General features: G+C 43.9%; 1 protein-coding gene across 1 annotated transcript in view; it reads right to left on the reverse strand.

Annotated features, from left to right (window-relative positions):
* Nucleotides 1-12,883: 12,883 nt before the first annotated feature.
* MAPK8IP2 (mitogen-activated protein kinase 8 interacting protein 2) overlaps nucleotides 12,884-17,217 on the reverse strand; it is a 74,243-nt gene continuing 69,909 nt past the window's right edge. The window contains exon 12 of the mRNA XM_066592229.1: nucleotides 12,884-14,691. Within this exon, the coding sequence (XP_066448326.1) occupies nucleotides 14,619-14,691 (73 nt within the window). The 3' untranslated portion in view covers nucleotides 12,884-14,618. The remainder of the gene's footprint in view (nucleotides 14,692-17,217) is intronic.

Raw genomic sequence — 17,217 nt, forward strand, 5'->3', positions numbered from 1 at the left:
TACTTGGGTCTGCTTATACTGCTGCTACAGAAATGTTACAGGGGTCTGCCTATACTTCTGCTACAGAAATGGTACTGGGGTCTTCCTATACTGTTACTACAGAAATGTTACTGGGGTCTGCCTATACTTCTACTACAGAAATGGTACTAGAGTCTGCCCATACTGCTGCTACAGAAACCTTACAGGGGTCTGCCTATACTTCAGCTACAGAAATGTTACTGGGGTCTGCTTATACTGTTCCTACAGAAATGTTAGTGGGGTCTGCCTATACTGTTCCTACAGAAATGTTACAGGGATCAGCCTTTACTGCTGCTGCAGAAATGTTACAGGGGTCTGCCTATACTGCTGCTACAGAAATGTTACAGGGGTCTGCCTATACTTCTGCTGCAGAAATGGTACAGGGGTCTGCCTATACTTCTGCTACAGAAATGGTACTGGGATCTGCCTATACTGTTACTACAGAAATGTTACTGGGGTCTGCCTATACTTCTACTACAGAAATGGTACTGGTGTCTGCCTATACTGCTGCTACAGAAATGTTACAGGGGTCTGCCTATACTTCTGCTACAGAAATGGTACTGGGGTCTGCTTATACTGTTACTACAGAAATGTTACTGGGGTCTGCCTATACTTCTACTACAGAAATGGTACTCGGGTCTGCCTATACTGCTGCTACAGAAATGTTACAGGGGTCTGCTTTACTTCAGCTACAGAAATGTTACTGGGGTCTGCTTTACTTCAGCTACAGAAATGTTACTGGGGTCTGCCTATACTGTTCCTACAGAAATGTTAGTGGGGTCTGCCTATGCTGTTCCTTCAGAAATGTTACAGGGATCTGCTTATACTGCTGCTAAAGAAATGTTACAGGGGTCTGCCTATACTGCTGCTACTGAAATGTTACAGGGGTCTGCCTATACTTCTGCTACAGAAATATTACAGGGGTCTGCCTATACTTCTTCTACAGAAATGGTACTCGGGTCTGCCTATACTGCTGCTACAGAAATGTTACTGGGGTCTGCTTATACCTTTGTTACTGGAATGTTACAGGGGGCTGTTTATACAGACACGGTGTTTTACCTATCTGGCCAGAAAAAAAAAATGACTGACTAGGCCATGTATTGTGGGCCGAGGTCAATATGTATTTTCTCTCGCGTTACCACAGTTATCCGGGGCACTGCTTTGGGCCAAACAAGAGGAGCGATACTGCAGAAATTAGATGTTCACAGCTGCACTAGCATCGGAGTCCGCTCTATGCCTGTGATTGCTGAGGGTTTGTGCAGAGGCCTATGTCCTCAGCGCAGTGAAAGTCTGCCATGTTTGGGCACTGTGATTTCTTCTTTGGGTTCCTTGGGCTCGCCTATGCTGTGGGTGCACACAGACTTCCCATCGCGGTGTTTTACCTGTCTGGCACAAAGTCACTGACTGACTTGGGTAGGGTGCAGAGTGTAGATGGCTTTCCTTTTGCGTAGTCAATGAGGTATCCGGCACCCAAACAGAATGAGTAGTGTGTGGACACATGGATTCCCCATTGCTATGTCACTCGCTGCACCTTGGGCCACACAAGGTGTTTGCTGGGACCGAGCCTGACTCAGGGCCCACTCACATACTTCCCACACAGACTATAGTGGCATTGTGGAGATGTGTAGAAGTGCTGGCACCTGAGTCCCCTTTATGCCCACGTTTGCGGCTCGCAACAATTTTGCAATGGAGGTGGCATGGGATTGGAATGATGATCGTACGTCAATTTATCATCGATTCTCAACAGCATTGTGGGCTATCGCCCCCCCCCCCCCTTTCAAAGAGGCTCGCTGCCTGGCCCTGCCAACCCTCTGCAGTGTGTGCCTCCGGTTCCTCCTCATCGCAGACGCACTTAGAAATAGACATGAGGGTGGTGTAGCTATGAAGCGAGCGTGTGGCATGAGGGCAGCTGAAGGCTGCGCAGGGAAATTTTTGTTGTTCTGTGGACGCAGGGTCGTGCGGGGGGTTGGGCAGCATGTAACCCAGAAGAAGAGGCAGCGGTGTGACCTGCAGGCAGTGATTGTGCTTGGTTGCAGGTAGTGTGGTGCTTAGCTAAGGTGTGCCTTGCTAATGAGGGTTTGTCCGAAGTAAAAATTGTAAGGGGAGGTTAGACTCTTGCACCCATTGTGGCTTAATCGTGGGACCTGGGAGCCTCAGATGCAGCCCTGCATGCTGTCACTGCCCTTCCCTATCCGTTTCTGTTGTGTTTCCATGACTTTCAGATGTTTTCCAGAGTTTCACAAGTGAAGACCTATGCGAAGCATCGGTCATATACAAAAATGCTCGAGTCTCCCATTGACTTCAATGGGGTTCGTTACTCGAAACAAGCTCTCGAGCATCACGAAAAGTTCGCGATGTCATTCAATAGCTGAGAGCTGCCCCTGATTGGTCCCTGCGCTCAGCCAATCAGAGGCAGCACTCACTCACCCATTCATGAATTCATGAATGGGTGAGTGAGAGCTGCCTCTGATTGGTGAGGGCTGTGACCAGTCAGAGGCAGCCCATTCAGCAGGCGGGGATTTTAAATCCCCGCCTGCTGAATACTACACAGAGCAGTTCAGGAGAACTGCCGGCCGGCCGCGGCTGAACTCCGGCTGCAGGGAAAAGGGGAGTATAATTTTTTTTTTTTTTTCTACACATTTCAGGATGCTTTTCAGGGAAGGGCTTATATTTTTAAGCCCTTCCCGAAAATTTATCCAGCGCTCGCCGACAGCCCATTGCTTTCAATGGAGCCGGCTGTATTGCCGGCTCCATTGAATTCAATGGGTGAACAGCGGACAGCACTCCTTTGATCGGGCCCGTTTAGCTAAAAACGCTGCTAGGTGCAGATTTTTCAGCGAATCGTTGGCCCCGGTCACGCGATTTGCGGATGCGCATCCGGACGCGCGAAAAAACGCCCGTCTGACCGAGGCCTCAGTATGAGAATTCCATTAAGTATCACATTTCCTCCAAAGTATACATAATCTCTATAACTATTGTCTAACCATGCATCACATGAAGCAGGAGCGTAACTCTAGAGGAGGCAGGGGATGCGGTTGCACCCGGGCCCAGGAGCCTTAGGGGGCCCATAAGGCCTCTCTTCTCCATATAGGAAGCCCAGTACTATGAATAAAGCATTATAGTTGGGGGCCCTGTTACAGGTTTCACATTGGGGCCCAGAAGCTTTAAGTTACACCCCTGACCTGAAGTATCAGTAGTATTATATGTGATATCACAAATTAACATGTGACTTTCCAGTTTCATATTCACTGGCACAAGTTTCAGATTTATTAACCTGAAAATGTTAAATTCATTTCTCCTTTTTGTGCATTAGGGGATTTTAGCTATGCTGTTAGGGATGAGCCTGCCAGAACTATAGCATTAGTGCTCATTCACACAGCTGTGATTTCACCGCATATTACGCATGCAATGCATGGCTGAATAGTGAATTAATTGATATATTAACATTAGCATGTAAATATTGAGTGTAGATACGCACGTGGAAAAGATTGCAACATGCTCTAGTTCGCCGCATATCACACAGGAACAGTCCTATTCTCCATAGATAGCATATATAACACTGTCCATACGGAATACATTGCAACACCGCTATGAGACAGAGTGGAGATTTGAAAAAAAAAAAAAGACACAAGTCACACTGCACATCACAGCGTGCGCGAGATAAGCGGCAATGCACAGCGCACTATCACTGCCATACATGGTGATAACGGGCTCTCCATCGACTCCATTGGTGGCAAAACGCTGCGTGATCTGTGTGAATGAGCCCTTAGATTTAGCTCTGATTGCAACTCAAAATAATTCCAAGTAAACGCAAAGTACTGCCTACAAGACTCAATGTGATGCAGAGACACTGGAGCTAGAGCTTAGTCCTGGTGCCGGGAATATTGTATCTCTTGTATATGTGGATTATCTTAGTACATTGTAAACTACTTCTTCCTTTAACAAACTTTTTTCGATTTCCTTCTCTTTTTGATCACTTTATAATCTTTTTGAAAGGAACAATTGTTGAAGTAATCACTGTCTCAATACTCCTTCCTATTTGTATTATTGTCCGTATACGCCACCAGGTGGCAGAACTAACTACAGTTTTATGATCCTAGCAAAGCTCTGGCCTACAGCAATGCTCTGAAGATATCAATCTGTATTGCGTCATGTAAATGCAGCTAAATACATTAGCGAGTAGAAGACGTCAGTCTTTTAGGATGTTTTAGACATTAAGGTAAATGGGAAAATTAAATGAAATAAATAGGTCAATTTGACACGATGAAATGTATCTAACATGAAATGTAGCCTGACAGGCAGCGCGGTGGCTCACAGCACACACTGAATGGCCACTTTATGAGACACACCTGCCCTTTTACGATTTAGGGCTTCCCATAAGAAAAATAGATATTTGACCCCAGATTGCAGCATAAGATCAAGTGAGCAAGTTTTCTGTGGGTCAGCTTCAGAGGGAATCCACATTAAAATGGCAAAAATTGAGTAATATGAGTGACCCTGAATGAGGCATGGCCAACAGTGCTAGACTGGTTGGGACCAGTATTACAGAAACTCACAGCCTTGTGGGGTTTTCTCATGCAACTATGTTGAGAGTCACTGGCGTAACTGAAGGAGATGCAGTCATTGTTTGGGTGAACACCCACTTGCATTTTTCTTGCGCGTTTTTTTTCACGCGATATCGCTGCATTTGTTTTAAGAGCTCCTTTACACTGTCGACACAGCATCTCACAGCAATACCGCAATTTTGTAGCGCTACAAAGTTGCATGTGACGCTACAAAGGCACGTGACTTTGTAGCATCACATGCGAGGATTTTCGGGGGTGGGGGCTTGAAATATAAACCCTACCCCAAAAATAAGCTGTAACTAAAAGGAAAAAAAAAAAGTATATATCACCTCTCCTGCGCTGTCCGGGGCGCCACCACAGATTCTTCCCAGGTCCTGGCACTGATCTTCTTCTTCATCTTCTGGCCGGGGATTGGAAAATCCCCGGCTGCTGGAAGCCCTGGCTGTGATTAGCTGCCGCTTAGCCAATCACAGCCAGTGCTCGAAGAATGGCTGTGATTGGTTCAATCACTGCCATTCATCGAGCACTTGCTGTGATTGGCTAAGTGTCAGCCAATCACAGCCAGCGCTTCCAGGAGGTGGGGATTTTTGAATCCCCGGCCAGAAGAGAAGAAGATCAGTGCCGGGACCTGGGGAGAAGCTGCGGCCGGGCTGACAGCGCGTCTAAGGTGATGTATTTCTTTTTTTCCCTTGCAGTAAGGGCTTAGATCATAGCATTGACAGTAGCATTTCTACTGTCAAAGCTGCATCGCACGAAAACGCAGTTTTCGTGCAATGCGATGCAACAGAGAGGAAGGCTCCATAGGGAAACATGGGCTACAAAACCTCACGAGTCGCGGGCATATAGCGGGACCCGTGAGGTTTTTGTGTCGTTTCGTAGCATGCTACAGAACATCGCATGTGTGAAGGAACCCATAGGAAACCATGGGCTTCTCATACATGTGATTTGTAGCATTATAACAACGCTACAAAATTACGCGACTTGGTCGCCCGTGTGAAGGAGCCTAACGCGATTGTCAATTGGACTTTCTAATGTTAAAAACGCATCACACAAAAATTCCAAAGCACAAACTTGCAATCCGTTTTTAACATTAGAAAGTCCCATTGACAATCGCGTTAAAAAACGCAGCGATATCGTGTGAGAAAAACGCGCAAGAAAAACGCCAGTGGGTGTTCACCCTTCCTTAGTATGGATAGACAAAACTCGCACGAGATTTATGCGTTGTGAGACGCACGATCTTTTGAATGGAGTCATATACATGAGCGTTTTTTTGTGGCATACCCTATCTCTTCAGAACATATCACCCATTGATTTCAACAAGACTTTTAATGCATCGCATAGCTCTCGCATAACGTGCGATGCGCATGTGAGGTTTCCCATTCAATGGGAAACACGTCTGGTTCTCTATTGCGTGTGAATCTCACACAAACGGATCGGAACTTCACAAATGTGATGCCTGAAAATCGCTCCGCATTCATGGCTAAATCGCACGTTCAAGGATGTAATATCAGGCCAAGTTTCATGACTCGATATTGCGCTCGCTCATGTATAGGTAGCCATAAGAGAAGCAAAAAGAAGAGAAACCGGTAGGCAAAAGTGCATAAAAACTGAATCACTGAGCATTGGAAAGACCACCTCATCAGATGAATCCAGATTTCTGTTGCAGCATGCTGATGGGAGGGTCAGAGTTTGGCACAAGCACCGTAGATCAATGGATCCTTCCTGTCAGATGTCCAGGGCCGGCTCTAGGTTTAGGCGGGCCCTTGGATGGTAGAGTTTCAGTGGGCCCTTAGCATTGTGTCTCAGCAAATACAGCAGTAAAACTACTGGCAGATATTGAGCTGCAGATACAGAACTGCATGAAAAATATTGTCAAAGATTTCACCCATTTTCTTTTACATTATTTATGGATGTAGAAAATGTTAACTTGCCATTTAATGCATTAAGGTAAGAACTATAATGCTGTAGATTGAGATATCAGGGTATGGCATTCATGCTGACAATTACTACATCTGTACATTGCAGTTAAAATAAGGTGTTAATGTGTTATATGAACTACCATTATGGCAATACTATGTATGTGGGCATAACTGAAATACTGCTTTGGTGTTATTGGCAATTCATATGCAACCTCCCTCTGTCTAACTATTTAATATGCTGCCTGTCACTACTGTAGGCTGCTGGTCATCACTACCCCTCTGCCTCCTGCAGGTGGCAGTGTGGTGTGGGGACTCGCTATCCTTGTTATCTACAAGTCACATGGCTGCTAAGACAGCCACCTTACTCAGCACCAAGTCCTAAATAACTGGGCAACGTTCAGTGGATATTAAAGGTCTATACACTTATTAAAATGCCAGGTTTTGGTCCCGTTAAGAAATCCAACAAAGATGAATCATTTCAGATTTATTTCCACCCTCAATGTGATCTGTTATCCGTACAACTCCACTGAAAAACAAACTGAAATCATTCAGGGTGGGAAAAACATAAATAAACAAAACTAAAATAATGTGGATACATAAGTGTTAAGACCCTCTTATATTTGGAGATGTGGCAATTATATTTAACCTCATGATAACTAGTAGTCAGCGCTCCGCTGCCATTATTTACAGGGATTCGGATTTACCCCATAGAAAGTTCAGCTCTTCTAGTAGGATTTTCCTGACATTTTTCAGCAAAAGCCGTAAAGAGCTTACAGCACATCAAAGGGATACATATCAGTCAGGAGAAGAGAACCAAAACATTTCCAAGACATTACATATAAACACGGAATACAGTGAAGACATAATCAAGAACGGGATTAAATTTGGCAAAACAATGACATTAGCAAGAACTAGAGGTCCCTCAAAAATTGATGAAAGGACCAGAAGATAATTGGCCTGAGGGGCTGCCAAGAGGCCTACAGCAACAGTAAAGGAGCTGCAGGAATTTCTGGCAAGTACTGGTTGTGTAGAGCATGTGACAACCATCTCCCGTATTCTTCATATGTCTGGGCTGTGGGGGAGGGGGGCAAGACGGAAGCCTTTTCAAACAAAGAAAAACATCCAAGCTCGGCTATGTTTTGCCAAAACCTACATCACATCTGCCAAAAATATGTGGAAGAATGTATTCTGGTCTGATGAGACCAAGGGGGAACTTTTTGGCTGCAATTCCATAGCCCAAGCAAACACTGTGCATCACCAATAGTACATCATACCCGCAGTAAAGCCTGGTGGAGGCAGCATTATACTTTCGGGCTGTTTTCTCACCCGAGCCCCGCAGCTCTTGCTCTGTCATGTGCCGGCTGCGCAGACCGGAGCCGGCGGCGGGTGAGTGATGTTTCTGTGTGGGGCTCTGCGAGCCCCGCACAGAAATAGGACATGCCGCGGTTTGTTTGCCGCACGAGATTTCGTGTGGCCAAACCGCGGCCGTCTGCATAGGATGGCGTTTGTTAACATAATCCTGTGCAGGCTTCCAGCGGCGGAAATTCCACAGGAAATCCCGCCGCGGAATTTCCGCCCGTGTGCAGGGGGCCATACATGTAAATAATGTCGCTACACAGTAATAAATAAAAATGGCAACACCCTATACACATAAACAATACTACTATTTAGTAGCAAGAAAACTGTTGCCATACAGTACTAAAACAAAGCTGCCATACTGTACAATAAAAAGTTTTAGAATACAACTCCATTCATACATCAAAAACATAATCCTCCTGCTGATCTCTTGGGCACATCGAGTGTATCCATGTGATTAGAAGTGGGACGATGTCTGCGATATACAGTCGGACACAGCTCTAATGATGGAGCTTCGGAGGAACCTCAGATCTGCACTGTTTTCTCCCTTTGAATACCATAATCAATGCTGATAACACTATGCAAAGCCTCAGATAGCTACGTCAAAGAAAAAATAAAATTACTGCCATCGGAATACAGAAAGAAAACATAAAGCAAAAATTTGTTCTGGCCCTCAGGGCTTCTTTAGAATGACATATTTGCGTACGTTTTTTGTGCACATAAAAGACATACACGCGATATGCGGAGAATAGAACCTATTGATGGCAATGGGTTCTTTCACATAAACAATTATTTTCCATGCATTTCGGTCATGCGCAAAAAATAGAACCTGCTCTATCTTTCTGCATATTTGTGCATTAAAGATCTCATAGACGTCTATGGAAGGTGTGCAAATGTGTAATACGCTGTGCAATTCCGTGAAGAATAGAACACATCTGGACCTCATAGCCTTTCAAATCAGGGAGGCGGGGGAGTGTTGCATGTACATATGAGCAGGCCCTGCATGCGCAACAAAGTACAGTACTATGCGCTGATATGTGCGCAACTCAATCTTGTTCACTGCACAAATATGTTGCACTGAGGCGAGTGTATTTGCACATACGCTCGTCCTAAGAAGCTCTCAGTGCGTTAGCATGTACATTATACACAGAGACCATACACACATTATATTAAATACTGAATTATGCACCATAACCATTATATGCACATTTACGCACACAATACATACTCATATTATACGTATATGCTATATGCACATTCCATATTACACACACACGTTATATATGGAGACATACACAGAAATGCACTTGTCTTTTCTGCACAAAGATCTGTGCCATCCACATAACAATCACCATGGGAACAGCAGTAGTGGGTGCAGAGGGGGCCAGAACTTACACATGGTGGGTATATGACAGAAATAAGAGCCTCTTGTTGCTGTCAGCCCAGCGGTGGGATTAGACATCCTCCCTCTTGTCCCAGTCACTGAGTTGTTAAAGCAACTAAAGAAGTGGTGCTAAACTACTACAGAGAACGCAGAAGGGGAGTGGGAATGCAAGGGAGGGGGTTTAACCCCAAGTACCCCTCTCGGTGTACCACCAGACTACACTAGAAAACCACATCAAACCAAACAGCCCGCCAACTCCTAATAAACTTACCACAAATGTCTGATGTGCGCTGTGACTTTTCGGCAGTGCCCCTCACCGTGAGCGGCTGTCAGGCTCACTTCTTGTAGTCTGGTATTAGCAGCAGGGAGCCAGCTCGCAGCCACAGTGTTAAGGTAGTATGGTTGCTTGCAGCCCTCTAGATGCCAGGTGAGAACTCTGCGGGTGCAGTCAGTGTCACCTCTGGCTGTCAGCAAGTGAAGTAGCCCCCAAGCACCTACTCAGCGGGTGCCGACACCGGCCCTGTAGGTTCAGCCTGGCGGAAGTGGAGGAGTAGTGTGGGGAATATCTTCCTAGCACACCCCAGGTCTTCTGATAACTGTGTATAGGTGCTATCATGAATTGTTGCAGTTCTGAGGGCCAAATGCTCTATTTAGGCCTTAGTCAGACGGGCGTTTTTACGCGCGATTTGCGGATCGCATGACGGATGCGCATCCGCAAATCGCGTGACCGGTGCACGCAAGTCGCCCGCAAATCGCCCGAAAATCTGCTCCTAGCCGCGTTTCATTAGAAACGGGCCGGAGCTGTCCAGCGCATTGCATTCAATGGAGACGGCAATAGAGCCCGCTCCATTTAAAGCAATGCGCTGCGGGCGAGCCCGGGATGAATTGTCGGGAAGGGCTTAAATATATAAGCCCTTCCCTGCAATGCATCCTAAAATGTGTAAAAATAAAAGATATATATATACTTACCTGTTCCCGGCAGCCGGAGTTCCGCGCGGCCGTCCTGCTGTGGGTGTGAAGGGGGTGTGAGTCAGACCTGCCCCCTGATTGGCTCAGCACTGAGAGGCAGCAGTCACTCACCCATTCATGAATTCATGAATGGGTGTGTGAGTGAAACCTGCCTCTGATTGGTCAGGGCTGTGACCAATCAAAGGCAGATCATTCAGCAGGCGGGGATTTTAAAGCCCCGCCGGCTGATAGTGCCGAGAAGCAGTTCAGGAGAAGTGACAGCGGCCGCGGCTGGACTCCGGCTGCAGCGGAAAGGTGAGTATACAATTTTTTTTTATTTTAACACATTTTAGGATGAATTGCAGGGAAGGGCTTACATATTTAACCCCTTCCCGACAATTAACCCCGCACACGCCGGCAGCCCATTGCTTTCAATAGAGCGGCTGTATTGCCGGCTCCATTGAATTCAATGGGCAAACATCGTTCTTCTCTGTCACAGCTGTTACAGCTGTGGCAGAGAAGAATGATTTGTCTTCTATATGTTCGCAATGGGGTCGGCGCTGCTGCCACCGGCCCCATTGAGCGCATATAGAGAAGGGAACAGGAATAGCAGATCGCAGATAGGTGCGATCTGCGATTTTTTGTTCTATAATTTATCGGACGAGCGCATAAAAAGCGCTCATGTGTCCGATACCATTGCAAAGCAATGGTTTTATAAAATCGCCGGACGCATGCGCAAATCGCGGCTAAAAACGCCCGTCTGACTAAGGCCTTAGATGTGGGTATCTAATAAAGTGGCTATTCAGTGTACATGAGTGCGCATATGCTCACAGTAGTTTAACACATAGGCCTCATGTCCACTTGCAAAATCGAAATGTGGATTCCGCTGCAAATTTTCGCTGCCCATAGGGATTCATTAGCCATCCGCAGGCAATTAAATTGTAATTTGCACCCGCGGATGGCATTTTAATGGATTTGCGTTTTCTCCCGCACGTGAGAGAAAATGCAGCATGCTCCATTTTCTGCGGGTCTCCCACATGGACAGCTCCCGCAGGCTTCCATAGAAGCCTATGGAAGTCATCCGGTCCCACGGTACACCCGCAGCTAAATTCCTGCTCTCCGGCGCGGGAGCACGGGAGAGCTGGAGTTCAGAGAGGAAAAAAAAACAAGACTGCACAGCGCATGTGCTCAGCAAGCTGTTGGCGTGCCGCGCGCATCCGCCGGGCACAGAGGAATAAGATCCAGTCGCGACGGACAGGAACCCGCAGCGTCCGGACAGGTAAGAAAATTCTATTTTCAGGCCTCATGTCCACAGGAAAGGAAGGTCCTGCTGCGGGATTCTGCATGGAGAATCCACAGGGGCCCAAATTTCCTGGTGGACATGAGGCCTTAGTGTCAAAAGACAAGATTGCTTGGATAAACTATGAACATTTGATACATCTTATATATAAAACGCTAAATCTGTTTGTTTGTATCGTATACACATCCACAGTTCTGGTCTGATTTGAGTGACATTTTGCATGAGTATTCTTCAGCACCAGGTGACGAATGCTGGCGGAATTAAAAATCTAAAACTCAGAGAATTCCCCTGTAATATTTGTTGCCAATAGCAACCAATCACAGCTCAGCTTTCATTTCTTATACTGTTGAGGTAAAATAAAAGCTGCACTGTGATTGGTTGGTAGAGCTCAGCTTTCATTCCTTATACTGCTGAGGTAAAATTGAAGCTGCGCTGTGATTGGTTGCGATGGGCAACACAGATTCTCTTTATCGTATATTAGGTTGGGCAAAGCCGGCTGCTGTCTATGATATACCACCAGAACAAACTTTTCACATGTCAGCGACTTCGCCAGGAGTATCCGGTGGTGGCACTTATGTAGCAACTGATGACATTAATGAACATTTCAGCTAAAAGAAATATAACTGAAGATGATTGTGTGTAAGGTTGATGCGCCAATTGTGCAGCCCCTCATAATCAAATTTTTGACGACTGAATGATTTGCGACGGCTCCAAAATGGAGTAATGACATCAGCTATTATGAAGAAGAAGGAAATAACTTTGAAAGCCCAATTTTCCATAACCAATCCCCGCACTTATAGCGCATGGGTATGTCACCTAGTCTGTAATAAAAGCAAATTCCAGAAGCGAGTGCAATCCTGTCTTTTGACTTCTGGTGATCATGACGGTGTGACCTTTGGATTCTGCACCACACTTGTACCAATTGGGGTAGTGCTGCCTAAAACTATATGAAAGCAATGTACTCACCATGGCACTGGAGAAATTGAAAGCAAGGGCATCGTTACAGACCATTGAGCTCTATATTTATAGGCGAGCGAAGGTGGCCATACACATGATAAAAGCCACCTGAAATAGCGGATTTGAAAATTAAGGTGAATGATAGTTCACAATGGCAGACTCTTGTCTGCCAAAAATGTGTTCAACCAGGTTGGAAAACTACATGTGTATAGCATGCTCAGCCGAATCTCATTGATCACTTGCCATTTTGTGCATTTTTTTCTAAACGGACTCCCTAATTAACCATTTTTTTTGTTGTTGTTGGTAAGTAACAATCCAATGAACGATCAATCAGCCACACCACAGCCAATCATTATCTTCTGTGTATGGCTGGTCTTCCACTTCTACTGCACTGCCACCCACTCAACAATGTAAGGAACACAAAGTAAGCACAGCATTGACGCAAATCCATTTTTTATTTAATGCTGAAAGGAAAAAGAAAATAGCTATGACATGAAAAAGATAAATGCCATTATCCCTTCAAGTGTCCTTTTTGGAGTCCAAAGTTCTTGAATCATAGAACAGAGCAGGTTTTCAAGATTTCTACTCAACAACCAGAGCACTAATAAAATAGCACAAGTTTCATTTCGTAACATGACATGACCACTGGTAGATAGCTACTATTTACTAAGTTCTCTTAAAGGGATCTGACAAACCTGCACTGCTTTGGACATTGGGATTGTCTTAGCCCACTATGGTATAGAACCTTGGCTTTTCTGATGAAATGCCCCCTATGCCGCACAATATACATATGAATGCTTCATATAAAAGCACTTCCATGACACTACATTATCCTTGTAACCAATATTTATAGGACTTACTATGCTCTTCTCCAAGGAGACCTTTGGATGTAAAATGTGGTTTAAGTCTCTGCACTTAATGTCTACATAATCTTCATGCTATAAATTCTGTGTCTTCATGCCATTAATTCCTTTTATTGCAGGCCTGGCATGAAAAGCACAACATCAGGACAAAGGAGAATGATTTGCAGACTCTAGTACACGTAAAGGAGTAGTGATGGGCTCATCTCTGTACGAGGAGAGGTGATTGTGAAATGAGTTGCAAATCGTGACGGTACTTTTAGAGTGCTTGCTCATGTGGCAACTAGAATATCGGCCCTCCCAGCATTTACACAAAATATCATACACAATTGTATTATTTCAGTGTATACCGTAACAGAAAACATTGCTTTCAAAACCTTTATTATATCTACCAGCAACATAGAAAGTACTGATTTAGATAAGTCTCAGCAACATATTTAGCATTTTTAATGAAGGCCTTATATTTGGCTGCCCCCATTTCCTGTTGCTGGAGTAGTCAGAATCTGCCACATTAAAAAGTTACCACTTGGTACTATATAAGATGACAATGGCAGTATCCAGGTCACTGTTATGAGAGAAGATAACTGAACAATGAACGACAGGTCACTGGAAGCAAAGGGACTACTACTGTAGTCGACAAACTGTAGCAAAGAACTGTACATCACTGAAATGCAGGAAGAGTATTCGACACGTGGAGCTGCAGGCTTGTCAGATCATACATGAATAAAAGGGATATGCCTGCGTGGGCCACTGGTAAAGAAGAGATAATCTATAGGGATATGCTAGGCAGATGCTTACATCAGAAAATCAGCTGAAAGATAAAATGCATAGCAGTAAAAATGGTTAACTGGAATCATTTGCAGATCTTGTGCACGAAAGGGGCATGAGGCACTGCAGTCCACCGTATGAGGTGTTAATGTGAAATAGTCTGCAGTATAAAGCAGGATCACAGTTAACCCAACATGCTCTGCAGTCAGAAGCAAGGAAGGGGTTACTCTGAGATCCTCTACAAACCGGAGCAGGGATTAATTCAAGGTGCTCTAAAGAGTGCTGGAGGAAAGGGGTTCAAGGGAGGAAAAGGCTTATAGGGGAGTAACTGCTGTCATCTTGTAGGAAAAGGGTTAATGTATAATCTGTATAATAGAAATGATATTATTCCTACTAAAGATCTGTGGCGGGGGATGTCAGGGATCATGCAGGCGCACTGCTTCTTGTGTCCTGGCTGAATGACGATGACATTAAATTTGTATATATATTTATATTCCCAGAAACCCCTCCCCAATTCCCATTTTAATATCTACAACCCCCAGGTTACTCCAAGTAAATATCTTCTGTGGGACAACTGAATTCCACGTGTTCCTGATAGAATTCCTGGAAAGCCCGTCTAAAAGAAGAAGAGGGTGAGATAGTCACAAGATGCTTAGGTACTGTTCATCCAAATATAATGATGTAAATACATTAAATGCCAACATTCTGGTATGCAGTTCCTCTATAAAACTTGTGAGAAAGACATCCTATTAACGGTTCCGTTTGGTAATTTTGTTCTCACTTCCATCACCTATCTATACAACAAGGAAATGCTTGGAGACTTGTACATTTTTCTTTCTGCCTCTAGTGGTCAACTTTGCATGGAGGACAACTGGTATATAGCACAGATACAGCATAATAAGGGCTAAGAGTTAAGACCTGAACTTTATATTGCAAAAAAGATATGAAAGGCTCACCATCATCCTAGGCTTTAGGAAACCAAGGATTAAGACCACCTACTTCTGTACAGCAATGGCTCCATATCTTGCATCATATTTGACCAACTTTTTTGATGGAGGCACACCAAAACTGGACATGGTATCATAATTGTTTGGTACCTATTTTCATTGTGTCCTGCTCCTACATTCTGTTGTGTTTTTTACCTTTTTTTGTGTTCTCATGGCTTTGGATTTGAATGTTCGTGAGGCAACATGGACAAGCCAGATTTTCACTGTTTTGGTACCAGGGCTGGGGTAGTACGGAATTCTGAAATTTTGGGACTTTGTAACATTATTATTGGTAACACAGAAACTGGTAACTCATTTATGGTGGAATATTAGAAGCCTGGAGGAATATTTAAAAAATTATGTTATCCCTAGTGGCTTTCGGTACAAATATTCCTGGCTTGGGTGGCATATCCCATATTTTAGACCAAATGGGAGATTGGCTTGCTTCAATGTTCCTGTATAATTATCAACATGTTGTTGGAACATGATAGAACATTATTAGCACAGACAAAAGGAACAACAACTCTCAAGACTCAATTGAAAAAGCATGACTCTAGTCTTTTTTGGCCCAATTTAACAAGACTAGGGACCATTATGAGAAAAAGATTACTATAAAGGAAAAACAGAAATATGACAGAGATAAAATGGATTATTAGATGGGAATTGCATATGAGTTGAAACATCATGGGAATTCTCGCTGCCATGGAAATCCATCTAAGATTAATGATATGCTATTGGAAACCAGGAAATTGAACTCCAGCGATTTTTTTTTGTCATCAGGCGACAAAAGATACCAACACAGAGACCACACAATACTTAAATACAAGAAAGACAGGCCCTTATTATGAGAGGGCAATGTGGAACAGTTATCAACAATCGTACAGCCTGGAGAAACTTTGGAAATTATTAATTTATCTTCCAATGAAGTGGACGAAATTGAGAAGTTTTTCACCAATATGTCAACTTGATAAGTTCATACTGATCAAAGATTTATATTTCCTTTGCAGAAATTTGACATTTAGATGCTACATTAGGAACCTCCATCTTTGGGTGAGGTACCAGAGAGAGATCAATGGGTACTTCAAGAATTGATTGAACTCCTACATGAAAATGAATACGTTTCCCTGTAGATTGTTATCTGTATTTATGCCCTCCTTTAATCTATTTCCAACCATACAGGGATACTTCATATTAAGGGTTGGAAAAGTTAAAAAACTACACTGGGATCATTGGAGAGGCTGGAATCTTTGGAGTGGATAGTTATTAAAAAGCTTATGTGACAACCCATCCTCCCTTATTACGGAGGCTGACAAAGGGCAAAATGTTGTGCTATGTCTCCTATAATGTCTATGTTAAAAAGCCTGTAGGTAGCTCAGTGATAGTTGATACTACTAGAACCTTCATTTTGACCCCACTTTAGTTTTTTGGGACAAACTTAAAAGACTATTGAAGATGGTTTGTAGTCTTGCTATTATATTATCTTGTGAATTTAAATATATCTTTGTTGAGGATCCTGTAATTCCACCTTCTATATGTTACCTAAAGTATACAAAGACATGAGTAATCCTCCTGGTAGGCCCATCGTAGCTGGTATTGGCAGCCTGTGCGAAATGGCCTGCATTTTTGTCAATTTCTTCTTACAGCCGATGGTGCTCAAACTTGCATCATACATCCAGGAATCCATGCACTTCTGGAACAAATTGATGGATTGGATTTACCTGTGGATATCCTGTTAGTAATATGTGAGGTGGAATCTTTCTATACAAACATCTCTCATAGCCTTGGTGTTGCTGCAGTGTCTTATTGGTTAAATCTCTAGACAGGTAAGGATTGTTTTGAGGATTTCATCTCCTTCTTAAATAATAATGGCCTTAATGCTCAGCCGATTTGTTTCATTTCAGGGAGTATGTTGGATTTCTTGCATTTTCCCTTAAAATTGGAGGGGAACTCTATTTGTTCTTCCTTGTTCAGTAAACCTACAGCCACCAACTGCTTTCTACATTTTACAATTTTTCATCCATGTCACATTAATACAGGTGTTCCAAAAGCCCAATTTTTGAGGGTTAAGCAAAATTGTTGTAATTTCATGGAATTTCAGTTACAATCTAGGGAGCTTTCCAAGTATTTTTTGGATTAAGGCTACCCACAGTCAATTG

This window comes from Eleutherodactylus coqui, chromosome 2, assembly GCF_035609145.1.
Source record: "Eleutherodactylus coqui strain aEleCoq1 chromosome 2, aEleCoq1.hap1, whole genome shotgun sequence".
NCBI classification, from domain to species: domain Eukaryota; kingdom Metazoa; phylum Chordata; class Amphibia; order Anura; family Eleutherodactylidae; genus Eleutherodactylus; species Eleutherodactylus coqui.